Below are 16,580 nucleotides of genomic sequence, written 5' to 3'. Positions count from 1 at the left end.
AATTCTAAGTGGATACATGCCTTACTGAGCATTGCTGTAGGAATGCTCATCAATGGTTCTTCCACAAACTGGAGTGTGATAGCAGATGGTATCACTATCCCAAACTGGCACATTTGATCTCGAGCAGGGGTGTCAACTCACAGCCTACGGGCCGGATGCGTCACAAGCCCACTCCCGGTTTAGCAAAGGGGGGGAAGTTGCAATATGTTATATGATGACGTGAGTTTGACACCCCTGGTCTACAGAGAAATGATTGAAGGGAAACCTGGTATCAGTGTTCAAATATCTGAAAGGCTGACTCAATTCTTTAAGTTCTACATTGCCCCAGAGGACAGGATCACTATCAACAGATTATTATAACTATTAAGGAAGTAGGCTCAAACCACATATTAGAAGAAATTACTCTAAAAGATCAGCTTTCAGCAAGAGGAACAGATTGCCATGTGAAGTGGTTAGTTCCCTTTTTGCTAAACTTTTCAAACAGTGGATGGATTATCATCTATCATAGATGCTGTAATCCATCCTGCATTGAGCAAAGGGGGGGGGAGTGTTGGCCTAGATGACCTCAAATATCCCTTTTAAGTCTCTGATTCTACGAATAGCAAATCACATTTAAATACTGAGCATAAATTACACAGAAGACAAACCTAGTAAAGTCAGACTGGGGGTCTATGACTTTTAGAACTTACTTTTGTGCTGCTGTTTTTACTCGTGTTTGTGTGTGAGCACAGAAACGTCTGGCCTGTACTTCTGATTCTGGACAGGATATATTTTCAGCATTTACACTGAAACATAATAATAAAATAGGAAAAAGTATTATTGTTATTATTCACAACAGGACCGAATGTTCAACTTATTTTAAATAGTCTTCAGTCATTTTATTCTTTAAATGAATGAATGAATCAGAGCTTCCACAACACTGTCTAATCATAGCAATTGCTTAAGTGCTTAATTAGTGGCAACTGGCAGCCAGTAAAAGAAATATGAAGGATCCACATGTTCTACTGCTCGTGCAGCAGGGTGAAAAAGCTTCTTTAAAAAGTTGCAGTGTTTTATTCTCTCTCAACACACATTCACACCCAAAACAATCTGTTTCACAAGTTCGTTATTAATAACTGAATAATAATTGGAAATTCAGTATTATTGGATATTTGAGCACTAAGCGCAGAGATTTAAAATTTTACTTACAATATTTAGTGAAGTTAAATGCAACTTAATGTTTTCCATGGTTAATTTTTAATCAAAGAAATGCTAAGCATTATCTGTACAGGAATCCTTATATATATATTTCTGATCATTTTTTATTTTTGCTTATTTGTTTTCTTTTTCTTTTAAAACAGTAAATAAAAAATTAAAGAAAAAATAAAATTCATTATTGAAACTAATTTATCCATTTCAAAAATCTAGTTAATAATTTCGGTGATGATGATCACAGCAAATATGTTAGGAAATACTGTTGGGTAAATGGGCAAAGGAAATTAAAAATGGTAAAAACAAAGAGTTGACAAAGAATTAGTTCTGTGTAGTTGTGATACTAATTATACAAGTTTTACTGGGTATGATTTTATTAATATTGTCTTTCCATCTTGATAACTAAAAAGACAAAATTTGCAGATCCTCCCCAAAAAATCTGAACTATGAACTATTTGAATTTATCTTGTTCACCTGAAGAATATATAAAACTAACACTACTTAATTTCACAGTGCAAGGGAAATACTAAAACTATAATTTTCAACTGGTACAGATTTCCAAAGCAGAATTTCTTTTCTTTTGAGATGTAGAAGGTAAAGCCGTAAAATCTATTAGGATTTTAAACACGAATAGTGAATTTAAGTTGTAACAATGGCCACCCCAGGGGAATCTACTGATGAGATTAATATAATGAAGTAGGGTTGAGCCAAATTTATCAACCCAAAGAATTTTATATTGATGCAGAACATTGTTTCCAGAAACCACAAAACTGCTACCAAATTGGCATAATTTGAGAGGACATTTGTGGCATGGTTTGAAAGGAAATGCAACATTCCATTCCATTCCATTCCAACATTCTCTACATATGGTGTTCCTACATAAGATAAAGTTTACAAATCCTTCTTTTGAGGCAATCGAAGGAAGAAAGAAACTATAAAATATAAATGCAATGGGCACAAATATGCTAACAATACATAAATGAAGAATCATTTAATGGCAATAGTAAAACAGGAGGTAGCCCAACAAAACATAGAGATAAGACAAGAGTAATTCTGAAATAGATTATTGTCAGCATATTACATATAACTTTGGAGGAGTCCTAAAATGTTATTTTATCAAAAATTTTCAAAACAACTTGATTTTTATTCTAATTTAAATAACATAAAGCAAGGAACAATTGCATTTAAGTGTTTACATCTATGTAACATTTACCATGATTTTTGGTCTCAAATATTTAAAGCCAAATACACAATGATACATTGCAATAATTATAGTTTTAAAATTCATTAAAGTCAAGGAAAAATAATTAACTCATTTGCTAGATAGCATTTCAAAAATCTCTTTCTCCTCCAACTGGGGCACTAGCAAGATTGTGGCTGCTGTGGTTGGAGGAGAAAGAGAACAATTATTTGAATGCTTGCTAAAGACAGTTTTTATTTTTATAGGAATTGGCATAGGTGCAAATTTTAAAAAACAATGCTCTAGAATAAAAAAAATGATGCAACAAAAGCGCAAGTCAACATTTTCTGGAAAGCAGATATCAAACTATAGTATATATTCCTTTGTTGGAAAAATAACTCTTATTTAAAAGCACACAACAAGCAGTTAGTATAGCATAATACTATCATTGGAACAGATAGTCTTCAGGAGATTAAGTCTAATTTTGTCCCTTGCATTCTGTGATTTTTCATCGTACAACTCAACATAGCAACTGAAGATACTGGCAACAAAAGATATATCCACAGGCAATTCTTTTGCTAATAATGCAGACGTCATTGGGTGCACTGTAAGCTTTAGCTGGAAAGGGGAAATTTTTCTCTCTTGGTTGTTCAATAGCACAAATAATGTGCTCCTATCTGTTCGTTCTGTTTCTGTAAAGTTCTGTGTAGTTTGGACATTTTTATATGTAGTTATATATTCCAATATCTATATAAAATAATATTTAGATATTATAATAGATTTATTTTTATACTTGCTTAAAATACATCATCACCAAAGTGGAAACAGACAGCTGAACAGTGTTAGCAGCACTCTAACTAACTAACATTTCCTCCAGACATACACCACATATTAAACAATTTTGAGATCATCTGAAAAGCACACCACCATATTTTCTTGCCGCTTCCCGATATGTTAAGTCCAGTTGGGGTGCTTTTTAAAGTTCCAGGAGTGTCACTTTTGTTTCGTCTGCTGTATGTCCTTAAGGCCTCATTTCTGGCTCCAAGCCCTACTAAGCGATGGCGACATGGCTGAAATAAAAGAACATAAACCATCATATCAAAAGAGGAAATTACATTTCTGTCACACTTTCAAATACTAAAATATTTTCAGGCCTTTTCATACTGTCTCAAATGTCCCCAAACTGTAAGATCCTGCTCAAATAGTAGGATTAAAATTTTCCAAATGAAATAGCTTTCTACACCTTATATTTTTTAAAAATTGTATGCTGCTCAGGAAACTGGGAGTGTGGGGGTTGATTACTGGACATAGTAATCAACTTACAATCACAATTGAGTCCCAAATTTCTGTTGCTAAGTGAGAGAGTTGTTAAGTGAGTTTTGTCCAAATTACAATCTTTCTTGTTACAATTATTAAGTGAATCACTTCAATTGCTAAGTTAGAAATACAGTTAAGTAAATCTGGCTTCTCCATTAATTTAGCTGATTATAAGGTTGCAAATGGGGAGCACATGATTCCAGGACACTGCAACCGTCATAAATTTTAACCAGTTGCCAAGTGTCTGAATTTTGATTATGTGACAATGTGGACGTGAGAATGATCGTAAATGTGAAATATGTCATGTCATTTTTTTCAGTGTCATTGTAACTTTGAACAGTAACTAAACAAATGGTTGTAGGCAGAGGACTATCTGTATTTGAGAAATTAATTTAAAAAATAAATCCACAAATTTAGTTAATTTTTAGGTTGGCATGAAATGTAAAAATAATGACAACTCAAAAGCTACAATCTACAAAATACATTGGATATATTCACATATTATCATTACTTTTTATTGAAGTCAAAATAAGCTACATTATGAGCTAGTGCTATGTGTAAACAAATTGTTGTCAAGTGATCTGGAATTTTTGACAAGACAATGAATTACTGATTTCTCGACATTACCTATTCCACACCACAAGCATATGTACCATTGTAAACAAACATAACAACTGTTTCTCAATTCCCAAAGAAAATAAGAGTATTTAATTATCAGACTGCTAATAATTCAATATTCTTCATGATATAGTATTATACTGCATACTGTTTGTCCTCATGCTTATGACTTCATAGCATCCCCACAGTTATATGATCAAAATTTGGGCATTTGACAACTGGTATATGTTTACAATGGTTGCAGCATCCGGTGTGGGTGGGTGTTCATGTGATTGCCACTTGCAACCTTGCCAAGCAGCTTCTGACAAGCAAAGTCAATGGGGGAAGCTGGCTTCACTTAACCACTGCATGGTTCACTTAATGCAGTGAATTGTTTAACCATGGCAAAAGTCATAAAATTAGGCACGACTCAATTAACAACTCCTTGTTTCATCATAGAAATTCTGGTCGTTAATTGTTCTTGTAGGTCAAAGACTAAATCAGAATTAGCTCGGAGTAAGAAAGCTTTAAGAGAGCTAATTTCAATAAGGTTAGAGAGAGCTTGGGAAGAATTCCATGGATGAGAATCTTCAAAGGGAAAACAACTCAAGAAGCTTGGGAAATTTTGAAAAATGAGATTACAAAAGCCCAGTCTAGCACAATACCAATGAAGAATAAAAATAACAGCTCCCAAAAGAAACCAGCATAGCTGCATAAAGAACTCTCTGACAAATTGAAAGACAAAAAAGATAAGTATAAAAAGTGAAGAGAGGGAAACATAACTAACGCAGAATATCAGCAAATAGCCCGAGCCTGTAAAGATGAAGTGAGGAAAGCTAAGGCTCACAATGAAGAAAGGCTTGCCACAAAAGTAAAAAAATAACAAAAAAAGCTTCTTCCAACATGTTAAAAACAAGAAAAAAGTTAAGGAAACAATTGATCCATTGCTGGGAGAAAGTGGCAAGAAGGTGACGAGCAACAGGGAGAAAGCAGAACTATTTAACTCATTTTTTGCATCTGTCTTTACACAAAGGGATAAAACAGTCCAACCTATCAAAAACAGCACCACAAAAATCAGATTAGGAACACGTTGAAATAGGGAAGAAAATGGTAAGTGAGCACCTGTCTACTCTAGATGAGTTCAAATCACCAGGACCGGATGGATTACACCCCAGGGTTCTGAAGGAACTGGCAGACGAGATCTCAGAACCACTGAACTATATCTTTCAGAGATCTTGGAGCACTGGGGAACTGCCAGAGGACTGGAAAAAAGCTGATGTGGTTCCCATCTTCAAAAAAGAAAAAAAAATAGATCCAGGAAACTACAGACCTATCAGCCTGACCTCAATACCAGGAAAGATTCTGGAAAAGATAATCAAGCAACGAATTAGTGAACACCTAGAAGTAAACAAAGTAATAGCCAAAAGCCAACATGGGTTTGTCAAAAACAGATCATGTCAGACTAATTTTATTGCATTCTTTGACAAAGTGACAAAATTAGTGAACCAGAGGAATGCCATCAATATAGTTTATTTGGACTTCAGTAAGGCATTCGATAAGAAAGACCATAAACTACTACTAGATAAAGTAGCAGAATGTGGGTTGGACAGCATCACCACCAGATAGATTCGTAACTGGCTGACCAACCGCACTCAACATGTAGTCCTCAATGAAACTGCATCTATATGGAGGGAAGTATACAGTGGAGTACCCCAAGGCTCTGTTTTAGGCCCAGTACTCTTCAACATCTTCATCAATGATTTGGATAAGGGAATAAATGGGGAATTTATCAAATTTGCAGATGAGACCAAGCTGGCAGGAATAGCCAACACTCCAGAAGATAGGCTTAAGATACAGAAGGATCTTGACAAACTTGAACATTGGGCACTATCTAATAAAATGAAATTCAATGCTGAAAAGAGTAAGGTTCTACATTTAGGCAAGAAAAACAAAATGCACAGGTACAGTATAGGTGGTACCTTGCTCAATAGTGGTAACTGTGAGAGGGATCTTGGAGTCCTAGTGGACCACCATTTAAATATGAGCCAGCAGTGTGCAGCAGCTGCCAAAAAAGCCAACACAGTTCTAGGCTGCATCAACAGAGGGATAGAATCAAGATCAGGTGAAGTGTTAATACCACTTTATAATGCCTTGGTAAGGCCACACTTGGAATACTGCATTCAGTTTTGGTCGCTACAATGTAGAAAAGATGTGGAGACTCTAGAAAGAATGCAGAGAAGAGCAACAAAGATGATTAGGGGACTGGAGACTAAAACATATGAAGAACGGTTGCAGAAACTGGGTATGTCTAGTTTAATGAAAAGAAGGAATAGGGGAGACATGATAGCAGTGTTCCAATATCTCAGGGGTTGCCACAAAGAAGAGGGAGTCCAACGATTTTCCAAGGCACCTGAGGGTAGAACAAGAAGCAATGGGTAGAAACTAATCAAGGAGAGAAGCAATTTAGAACTGAGGAGAAACTTCCTGACAGTTAGAACAATTAATCAGTGGAACAGCTTGCCTCCAGAAGTTGTGAATGCCCCAACACTGGAAGTCTTTAAGAAGATGTTGGATACCAATTTGTCTGGAATGGTATAGGGTTTCCTGCCTAGGCAGGGGGTTGGACTAGAAGACCTCCAACGTCCTTTCCAACTCCGCTATTGTATTGTTGTATTATTGTATTAAATAAATATAAATTTCATGTGATATGGCATTTGTAACGTGAATAAATGTACATTATATTTTATATACTCACTTTTCTTTCACCATTGGGACTGCAAGTTCCATCACTTTCATCAAATGACAGCAAATTGGCTTCACTACATAAGAAGAAAAATATATTTAAACTTTCACCGACGTATAGATTAAGGCAAGAGAACCAGGTTTCACCAATCGTTACAAAATGTTCACATTTCAAAGAATATTTTCATTAGATTTTTTTTTCTCTAGACTAACAGCACTATTTTCTTTAAAGATGAAGTTTATATAGAATTTTAGCATTGGAAACTTCAAAACTGCAATGTATATAATACCCTCTCAAATCTCCATTTCTCTTTCCTACTTATTTGACAAGTTTAATATTGTTGCTATATTATAGTCTTTAAATAAAACTCAGTGTTGGGGGGGGGGGATCTTCTGCAATTGTTCTTATCCAAGGGCAAAGTGTGTGTGATTGGCACAAAGTCACCTACCTGATTTCCAAACTAAGTCAATACTAGAATTCAGTCTCCCAGTTTCCAGCACAGTGTCTTTAACTCTACACCATACCTCTTTAAAATGATTTGAGGGCAATAAATTAATCAATGCAATCCAAAAACTGAAAGCTGATGTTAGAACAAAACATAAGGAAGCAAGAGCAGGGGGAAAAAGAAAAGCAGATCCTTCTAGTGACCTGAGAAGAAAGAAATGTGCAACCATATGGACTACCAGGGTAAGAAGAATGCTGAAATCACTGTTAGCATTAGGCCAGTATGAGGCAATGGCACAGCCCTAAGATAGCAAATTGAGCTCATCCTCTTCAGGCTGGGTTTTGAGCCCAAAACCAAGCCTGAAAATGGCGAATGAGACCTTGCCGAAACGTTGCCAAGACAATCTCAATCTTACATGGGAAAAGAACCGAATACAACAAGACCAGCATGCATACATACATACATACATACATACATACATACATACATACATACACACATATATATACATACATACATATACATACATACATACACATATACATACATACACACACACAATTGTTTCTGTGAAGAAACGTACCTGTTATATCAAAATCATAACTGAATTCTACCTTCATAAAGTTTGCAAGCATGGCCAGAGAAAAGAAGTAATTAAAAATGATCAGAAGGAATCAATAAGGTTTTGAGCAATCTGGTGCTGTATATGCTAAAAAAGGAATTTGACCTATATAGTACTTTAAATAGATTGTCACATTTCCAACTAGCCCTACTCTTTGTGTCACTCTCAAATACAGCATGTCACAATAATTGTGTTTCTATATATGTGCATTTTTGCTACAATATCTCATAGCTTTTACTTATAAGGTACCAGATTAACTATCATTCAGTGAGTGTTTAAGAGCTATTATTATATTACGCTTATTTCTATTCTAATAACAAGCAGCTATACCCAGGAAAAAAGTGTGAACCCCTGGAGTTCCTACATTACATATCAACATGCATTAGTAACAAGCTGCCTTTGAAGAGCATTTAGAGGCTATAACAGACCCAGAATATGGCAAAGCCTGTTATGCCATGTGATTCCATTGTTCTATGACCTGTACTAGTTGCTAGGGGCATATAGGGATAATTCCAGATGCTCATTATTATCTATAAAGGACTTTATGGCATAGAACTTAGTTATTTGAGAATCTGTCTATCTCCCATTGTTTCTGCCCATCCAATAAGATTAGGGAGAATGGGCACACTGCTGATCCCCTCTGTTAAACAACATCATTTGTTGACATCTCAGAAACAAGCTTTCTCTGTCCTAGCACCTGCCCTATATATTATTTCCCCCAGTAATCATTATGGCTGCCACCTTAAATGATGTTCCAAATATCTCTGGAACATCTAACTATTCTTCCAGGTAAACATAGGGTAGCTGCTGAAGTCCAGCACATGTACTCCTTGACTTATGACCGGCCATTCAATAACTGTTAACAATGGCCTTAGGAAGGATGCTTTGTGGCCCACAAAGCAATTCTGGCCATAATAAAATGTCCCTCCACAATGGACATGTGACCTCATTTTTGGTGCTTGGCAACCAGTTCACAGTTATGACTGGTTGACATGTGATTGCTATGTGCAATCTTGAAGTGCACTTAGAGGCTATAAGAGGTCCAGAATACAGCAACATAGGTAGTGAGGGATATGTTGTGTCATGTGACTATGCTGCTCTGTGACCTGCACAGGTTGCTAAAGGGCTTATGTAGACAATTCAAAATGCCAAAACTAATTGGGAAATTCCAAAATCAAATTCCAAAATCCCCTGAAAAGCTGTCAGGGAAAGTTGCAAGTGGAGAGAACCAAGAAGAGGTGAAGACTCTTCAGTGAGTTCTAGAAAGTTTGAGAGTGAAAGAATTGCCTGCTAAGAGAATTTTAATTTCACAAGAGCTAAAATACTTAAGCAGGCAACTCTTTTGCTCCACTTAACAACCCCGGAGATCAATGTTCCCTCTAATTTTTTTTCGATGTGAGCAGAAAAGTATACTGTTTGAGCGGCACATTTTCATGCCTGAGCACCCGAATTTTTTTCACAGATGTCACCTAAGACAACAACGAAATCAGTATGATTTGAAACTCAAAGTTATGTTTCTTCAAGATACCCGCTTAATTCAAAGTGTTATATAATATCAGTATCACTTAACAACGCTCCTGCTTAGCAACCAAAATGTTGGCTCAGAAACTCTGGCATTTGAAGCACGCAACTCTTAAAGCTGTCAAGTTACAAGACCCTTGCACCCCTAACCCTTTAGGGAAAAAAAACCCCAGGGGTCTTCAAACCTGACACCTTTAACACTTGTGGACTTCAACTCCCAGAATTCCTCCTCCAGTCATGTTGCAGCGACGTCATCTGCGTGGATCTGCTCCATCTCTGCTTTCTTCATTGTGGGCAGGGCTGCTGCTGAAGTTGCTGACGAGTTGCCAGCAGAATAACTGCTGCTACCTCCTCCTCCTCCAACAGCACCACCAGATTTGCTCCTGAGCTCAGCGCTGGGTAACCCGTGCCCGCTCCTCCTCCTCCGTGCTTTTGAAGAACCATGAGGCTTTTTTTTTCCCTGCTCCCTCCCCGCCTTCCTACTGTCTCCCGCAGCACGGGAGAGGAGGAGGAGGGGGCAGGCAGGGGTAACCCAGCGCTGAGCTCAGGTGCTCCGAGCAGAGGGGAGGCGCCGCTGCCACACGCGGAGATGCCGGCTGGGGCTTTGCCGGCTTCATCTCAGCCGCAGCGCCGGGCGGCAAATCCGGCAGTGCTGCCTGTTAAGAGGAGGAGGAGGAGGTGGTGGCAGCAGTTCTTCCGGTGGCGGTGGGGGCTTTGGGGCTTCACAACTAGCCTGTCGCCCCGTGCTCCTCAAAGCAAGTCTGGGGAAGTCCTTTGCAGGCGGCCCGTTCTAGCTGCCTGCAAAGGACCTCCCCAGCTTCCAAAGCCTGTGGCAATAGAAATCACTGCGCGGCAGTTGAAAACTGCTGCGCGGTGTTTTCTTGCCACCTGCGCGCTAGCGCAGCCGCGCACCTTAGAGGGAACGTAGCCGGAGATCCTCACTTACAAACTGCAACTGTGTGTGCTGGGATTGAGCAAAGCAGTTGCACAGCCATCTCATTAATGCCCATCTCACTCAATGACTGAGATTCCAATCCTAACTGTAGTTGTTATTGAGGACTATCTGTAGAAATGTTGCTATGTTTCCCCCCCCCCTTAGGATCTGTTTTTTATTGTTTTTTATTGTTCTTGTTTTTAAAGTACAAGTTACCCAGAGGCATGCGTATATGTATATATATGTATACACACAGATGCACTATATATGTGTATACACACACATACATTTATAATTTTTTAAACCTTTAGTATAAAACTAACATATAGTGTAAATACGTAATTTACATTTGCAAAATACATTGCAGTACATATCCTCTAATGGATGTGTTTATATTCAATCATTTTTCCAATTCTGCAGGACAATTCATTTTCACTGTCCTTTGAAAACAAATGTTTAGGTGAATATTGCTGAATTTAGTTGCAAATACATGTTTTTAAAAACAAAGGATTGCTTTGTGAAACCCAAATCATTTTTTAAAAAAAATAGGTGATTCAAAAGATTGAACAGATTGGCATTGATCCTGACTTTTTCCCCCAGGGATATAACATCAGCATTTTATTAGATTAAAGAAAAATTATAGAGTATCAGTACAGGAATTAATGGCAAAAAGTTCTATGATCACAGGGCACAATGTCCCAGAGGATGGGAAACAAGGCAGAAAAGGCTCTTCTCTGAACTCCGCCAGAGAGAATTCCATGACAAAGGATCCGCAACATGTTCCTTCTGTTGGAACATGTGGGGCTGGCCAAACCCTTTGGGGTGAGATAGTTCCTCAAGTGGTAGTTAATAATTTGCATTTAAGTAAATATAGAATAGTCATTTTGAAAAGCCATATTAAATGTATTGCCAATGCCGGGGTTCTAACGCGCATACACTATACAGGTACTTCTTGCTTAATGACTATTTGAAGTTATTCCCGGAGCTTAAAGTTATGGCCACAGCAACAGCACTGCACTCACATGATTAAAATTCAGGTGATTGGTAGTCTGCCTGCATTTACAACAGCAAGATGCTATTCAATTCACTCCTCCGCTCCGTGTCCATCTTCCACCCATCTCTTCCCTTTTAGCCACTACCACTGTTTTCTTCTTCCTGGTGCTGACAAGGTGCACCTGGCCTGGCCTTTCATAAGGTGGCTGCTGGCCACTTGTCTTTCTCATAATCACAAGATACATGTAGTCCTCGACTTACAACCATTCATTTAGTGACCATTTGAAATTACAACAGCACTGAAAAAAGTGACTTAGAGCCCTTTTTTCACACTTATGACCACTACAGCATCCCCATAGTCGCATAATCAAAATTCAGATGCTTGGTAACTGTTTCATATTTATGACGGTTGTATTGTCCTGGAGTAATGGAATCATCTTTTGCGAACTTCTGACAAGCAAAGTCAATGGGGAAGCCAGGTTCACCTTACAACCATGTTACTAACTTAAAAATAGCGGTGGTTCACTTATCCATCCAGCCATCTTTCATTCCCTCTTCTCTATTGCTGTTTCAATACTGAAATATTCCATTGCTTAGAAAACATGACATATATTACTACATATATACACATAAAAATGTTAATTTGTATATACATTGTACACATTAATATGCATTTGCATATTTTATATTTAGGGAAATATCATGGATCAAAAGACTTAGTTCCTAGAGATATAAAATATTCATTGATTTTTATATTCAAACATTTTCACATTTATAAATTTCATTCTTCTCACTAAAATAACATCAGGACATAAGGTAGTCTATTTTCATTAAACATTTAAAGTACTAATTGTTATCACATCAGTCTATTTATTAGGAAAAGAATGTTAATCTGTTCCTTTATTCTGAATCAATACAATTTTAGAACATAAAAATAAAATGCAATTCAGTCCCATATAAATCTAATTACAGAAAATGAACTTATGGTTTCAAGACTCTTCAATTGATCACATGTTTCTTAGTTAAGAATCTCAGATTTTATAACCATGGCAATATTTCTCAATTTATATTGCATGTGTAGGGAAAAAGGGGAAAAAAACACCTTTCTAATCGATTTAGATAGCATTCTTTTGATAATGTTTCTACCTGGTTTATAGTTTTCAAATATTCATAAGTAAAATGTAGAATGCACAAAGTGAACAATTGGAAATATTATGTCTGTAGTATTTCTAAAATGAGAATCTCATTTTTAAAATTTAAATTAAGTACAGTCCTTAATTCATTCATGCCTCTATTATAAATTCTAGGAATGTTAAAATGTTAATTTATAGCTATTTTTTGAATAAAGAATAGCATATTTTGAAAAAGATTAGACTGAAAATGTACTGCATAGTATATAAAAATGATATAATTTCTCTTTGTTTAAATTGTGCATAAGAAAATCAGAGTGGGGGAGCAGAATACCTTATTACTAATGAATTATTATGCAAGGTGTCTATTACTATATATTTTCCAACAGCCTAGAGTAAAATATCCTTACTCTTTCTCTGTATCTCCTTCACTTTCTTCTGAATTTGGATCAAAGCTCCAGTTATTTTTAAAACCTCCATCCCGCTTGGACTGTGATTTATCCAAAGCTGAAAAGAAATAAATTAGGATCAGTTCTGGTTCCAAGAAACTCATAAATATATATCTATCTATATATAAAATAAAGCAATTTTAATAATGAACAATCCAAAGTATAATTTAGGCTTCTTCAATCTGGGGGAAAGGAATAGACAAAACCAAACTAAATTTAAATGCAGATGCACTTAATGCATGTACTGTATTTCCTAATGGTGGGATCAGTGGTAGGATTCAATTTTATTTTACTGCCAGTTCTGTGGGCGTGGCTTGATGGGCGTGGCAAGAGAAGGATACTGTAAAATCTCCATTCCCTCCCCACTCCAGGGGAAGGTTCCTGCAAAATCCCCATTTCGTCCCAATCAGCTGGGACTCGGGAAGCAGAGAAGAGATGGGGGAGGGGCCAGCCAGACGTGGAATTTACTGGTTCTCCAAAATATAGTTTTATAATCTACTCAAAAGATAATTTTGATAATCTACTCAAAATTTCTGCTACTGAGTCTCCAGAATTGGTCAGAATCTGCTGAATACCACATCTGGGTGGGATGCAGGCTTGTAAGGCAGTCTCTCTACAGTTTGCACCATTCCATAAAATAACATGAGTATAAAATAAAAATAATATGGATCCAACTAAGTTTAGTCTACACTTTTCTATTTTACTAAAAAGCATTAGAATAAAGCTTTGATTGGACATATCGTGATGGAAAGTGGATATTATTTACTTCTCATTCTTTTTCTGTCTGTGTGTGTGTGGGGGGGGGTTCTGCTTGATGTTGTTTACTACTAAAGGAAATGTATATATGCGTTATCAACTGGAGGATTTCTGGGGGACCATGTAAAATCCATATGAAGTTCTGAAGACTCAAACTGTCTTCTCATGGCGAAACTGATAATCTAGGCAATTGTTCATACACAAGTTCATTAATTTTTTAATATTGCTGTCGTAGTTTAGTTCACATTTTTTTTTAAATGCAGTGTTATCCTATAAAGGTGAAGAGTACTATCATGATTTCAAAGTAGGTTAGCCAGCAAATATAACAACATTCCAAAAATGAGTGTACTATATTCCCACTCAGCAGTCAGAAATTTATTCAAAATAAATACTTGCAGAATTTGGCAAAATATTGTTCATGTATACCCTTATCATAAATGCATTAATTCTGGCAAAGGGTTGCTTCTAACTCCTTAAAAATTAATGTTCCTTACTGCATTAGTTATGAACACCATTTGTACTTTGACTTCAAATGGAACGAGGAAGAAACTTAATAGAAATAGAAACAAGAACAGACATCAATCACATCTACTAGACGTATGGTGCTTAAAATTCCTATTATAGTACATTCCCCACTTTCATTGTGTAAATGAAATCTGAATAGTAATTAGTTCTTTTCTGAATTCCATTCCTATTGCAGCCTGAAAAAATTAAATAATTAAAACATCTCATTACCTTAGGAAATGATTAGTAGACAACATACAACTGAAGCGGTCACAATTTTAAAAAAATGCATGGTCACAATTGCACAGACAAGGTGGGAAGCACTATTAGTTTGTTCCTTCTTTGCCTGGGAATGCCACAGAAGCCTACAGGAAGGGAGGGGAAAGCTCCATCCAACATTTGACAGTGTTTCTGATGTGCCTCATCCCCTTTCTCCTTTTTCTCCGCATTGCTTCAACAATAACCTGCTTCTGCAATTTCTAGTATCATTCTTTCACTACCTCCTCTGAGGTACCACTGCTGCCTTAATTCAAGAGAGGCATATTCAAGCACCACCCACTGTAAATGCTAGAAGGGGATTGGATAGGTCAGTTAGTAGCCAATAGCTGAATAGAAGAGGAAGTTCCCCTATCTCCCTATTCTGCCATATGCCACTAGTACTCTTGAATTTAAATCACACAGATTAATAACAGATTCAACCATTCCCCAACTCATCCTACTCCATTCCCATCTTTTAGTCAGCATTGAGTTTTTACATCTTTATAGTATTTTCTTCATATTGTATATAGGTTTTGTATATTTTTATCCTTTTAATATTGTAAACTCAAGAGTTATCCAGTGCTAAGTTGGGTGGCTAATAAATTTAATAGAGTAATACTATTGCACAAAATGCTTGAAAAATAGAAAGCTTATTATATGCCATTTTAGCAACCAATAGAAAAATGTCCTTGGGGATATAATCCATTCTTTTACAAATATATGCATTAAAAAAGGTATATTTTGAATAGTACAAAGCAGCATCTATTTCACTGTCATCCATTATATTCTGTATACAAATAATATACAAAAGTAATATTCGCTGCACATAGCATTCTAATAAATGAAGTAAAATTAAATGACAATTAGAATTAAAACTATATAAGTTAATAGAAAAAATATACAAAGATACTTTTCAAATAGCATCTGGCATCAACCCACATATACCCCCATGGAAAAACTCCTCTTTTGGAAAGCAAGTAGAGTTGGGGGGGGGGGGGAAGCACTGTATCTGTGAAGTGCCTTTAGCAGCTGTGAACCTCAGTGTTCCGGATTGCTATAGAAAAAAACATCCCACACTAACCAAATGCTCCAGTACCAAAATAACAACCCAACTTCCCATAAAAAGAGCTGTATTAGAATGTTATTCATACAAGTTCACACTCAGTGCAGCAACCTGGAACAACAGAAAAAGGAAACAGATCACCTACACAACTTCTTCCAATAGAATGGATACACATGCAACTTTATTTTAAAAAAAAACTAGCTAAAACCCTCAAAATATCTTAAGTAAACAACAAGTAGTCCATGAAGAAAAATTAGGCCTTTCAACAACATATAGTATAACCACTACAGCAATAACCACTACATAGAACAGACAGGCTATTGTATACAATCTTCTTGACCGAAGATTGGTACACTCCTTCTCTCTGGGATGGTCATCCTCTTCCACCAACTGTGCAGCTTCAGGAGGGACACACATGGAGCGGTGAGGGAGGATGGGGACATCCACCTAGCCAATCAGATCAGCAAAATCAACCCAAGCAAACAATGGGGTGGCAGATGTCGCAGCCAGATCACCCTCACATTTTATTCCAATCTCATTTTAAATCATATTTTATTCTAATTTCATTTTAAATTGTATTTTATCCAATTCCATTTTAAATTGCTTTTATCAAATGTTAGTAATTATTTGTTTCTGGAATTCTGTACTTTGATATGGCCTAAGGGCTAATAAATAAATAAATAAGGAAGATAAAACAGGCAGGCAGAAAACTAGCGGAGCACATAGATGAGTATGAATTAGCGATCAGAAGACATGATCCTCAATTTCACAACACATGGACAGACTCAACCAAATTTCAACTGGGAAACTGTGTGCATCTGTAGACCAAGCTAAATCCAAAACCACTAAGGGATTCCTGGAAGCTGATACAGACAAA

At 36.6% G+C, this 16,580-nt stretch overlaps 1 protein-coding gene across 8 annotated transcripts in view; it reads right to left on the bottom strand.

Annotated features, from left to right (window-relative positions):
* Window positions 1-16,580, bottom strand: part of SENP6 (SUMO specific peptidase 6) — a 73,984-nt gene that overhangs the window by 50,157 nt on the left and 7,247 nt on the right. For 6 of the 8 annotated variants that reach the window (XR_014174543.1, XR_014174544.1, XM_081943271.1 and 3 more), the window contains 4 exons: window positions 13,084-13,180; window positions 7,041-7,104; window positions 3,296-3,441; window positions 690-785 (listed from right to left, as the gene is read on the bottom strand). Coding sequence is in view for 6 of the 8 variants with exons in the window: in XM_081943271.1 (XP_081799397.1) it covers window positions 690-785; window positions 3,296-3,441; window positions 7,041-7,104; window positions 13,084-13,180 (403 nt within the window). In the remaining 2 variants the exon portion in view is untranslated. The remainder of the gene's footprint in view (window positions 1-689; window positions 786-3,295; window positions 3,442-7,040; window positions 7,105-13,083; window positions 13,181-16,580) is intronic. The other 2 variants (XM_081943272.1, XM_081943274.1) reach the window with 1 other exon arrangement.

The sequence above is a fragment of the Natrix helvetica genome (genome assembly GCF_964273705.1).
Source record: "Natrix helvetica genome assembly, chromosome: 2".
NCBI lineage: Eukaryota > Metazoa > Chordata > Lepidosauria > Squamata > Natricidae > Natrix > Natrix helvetica.
This window is presented reverse-complemented; position numbering and strand designations above follow the sequence as displayed.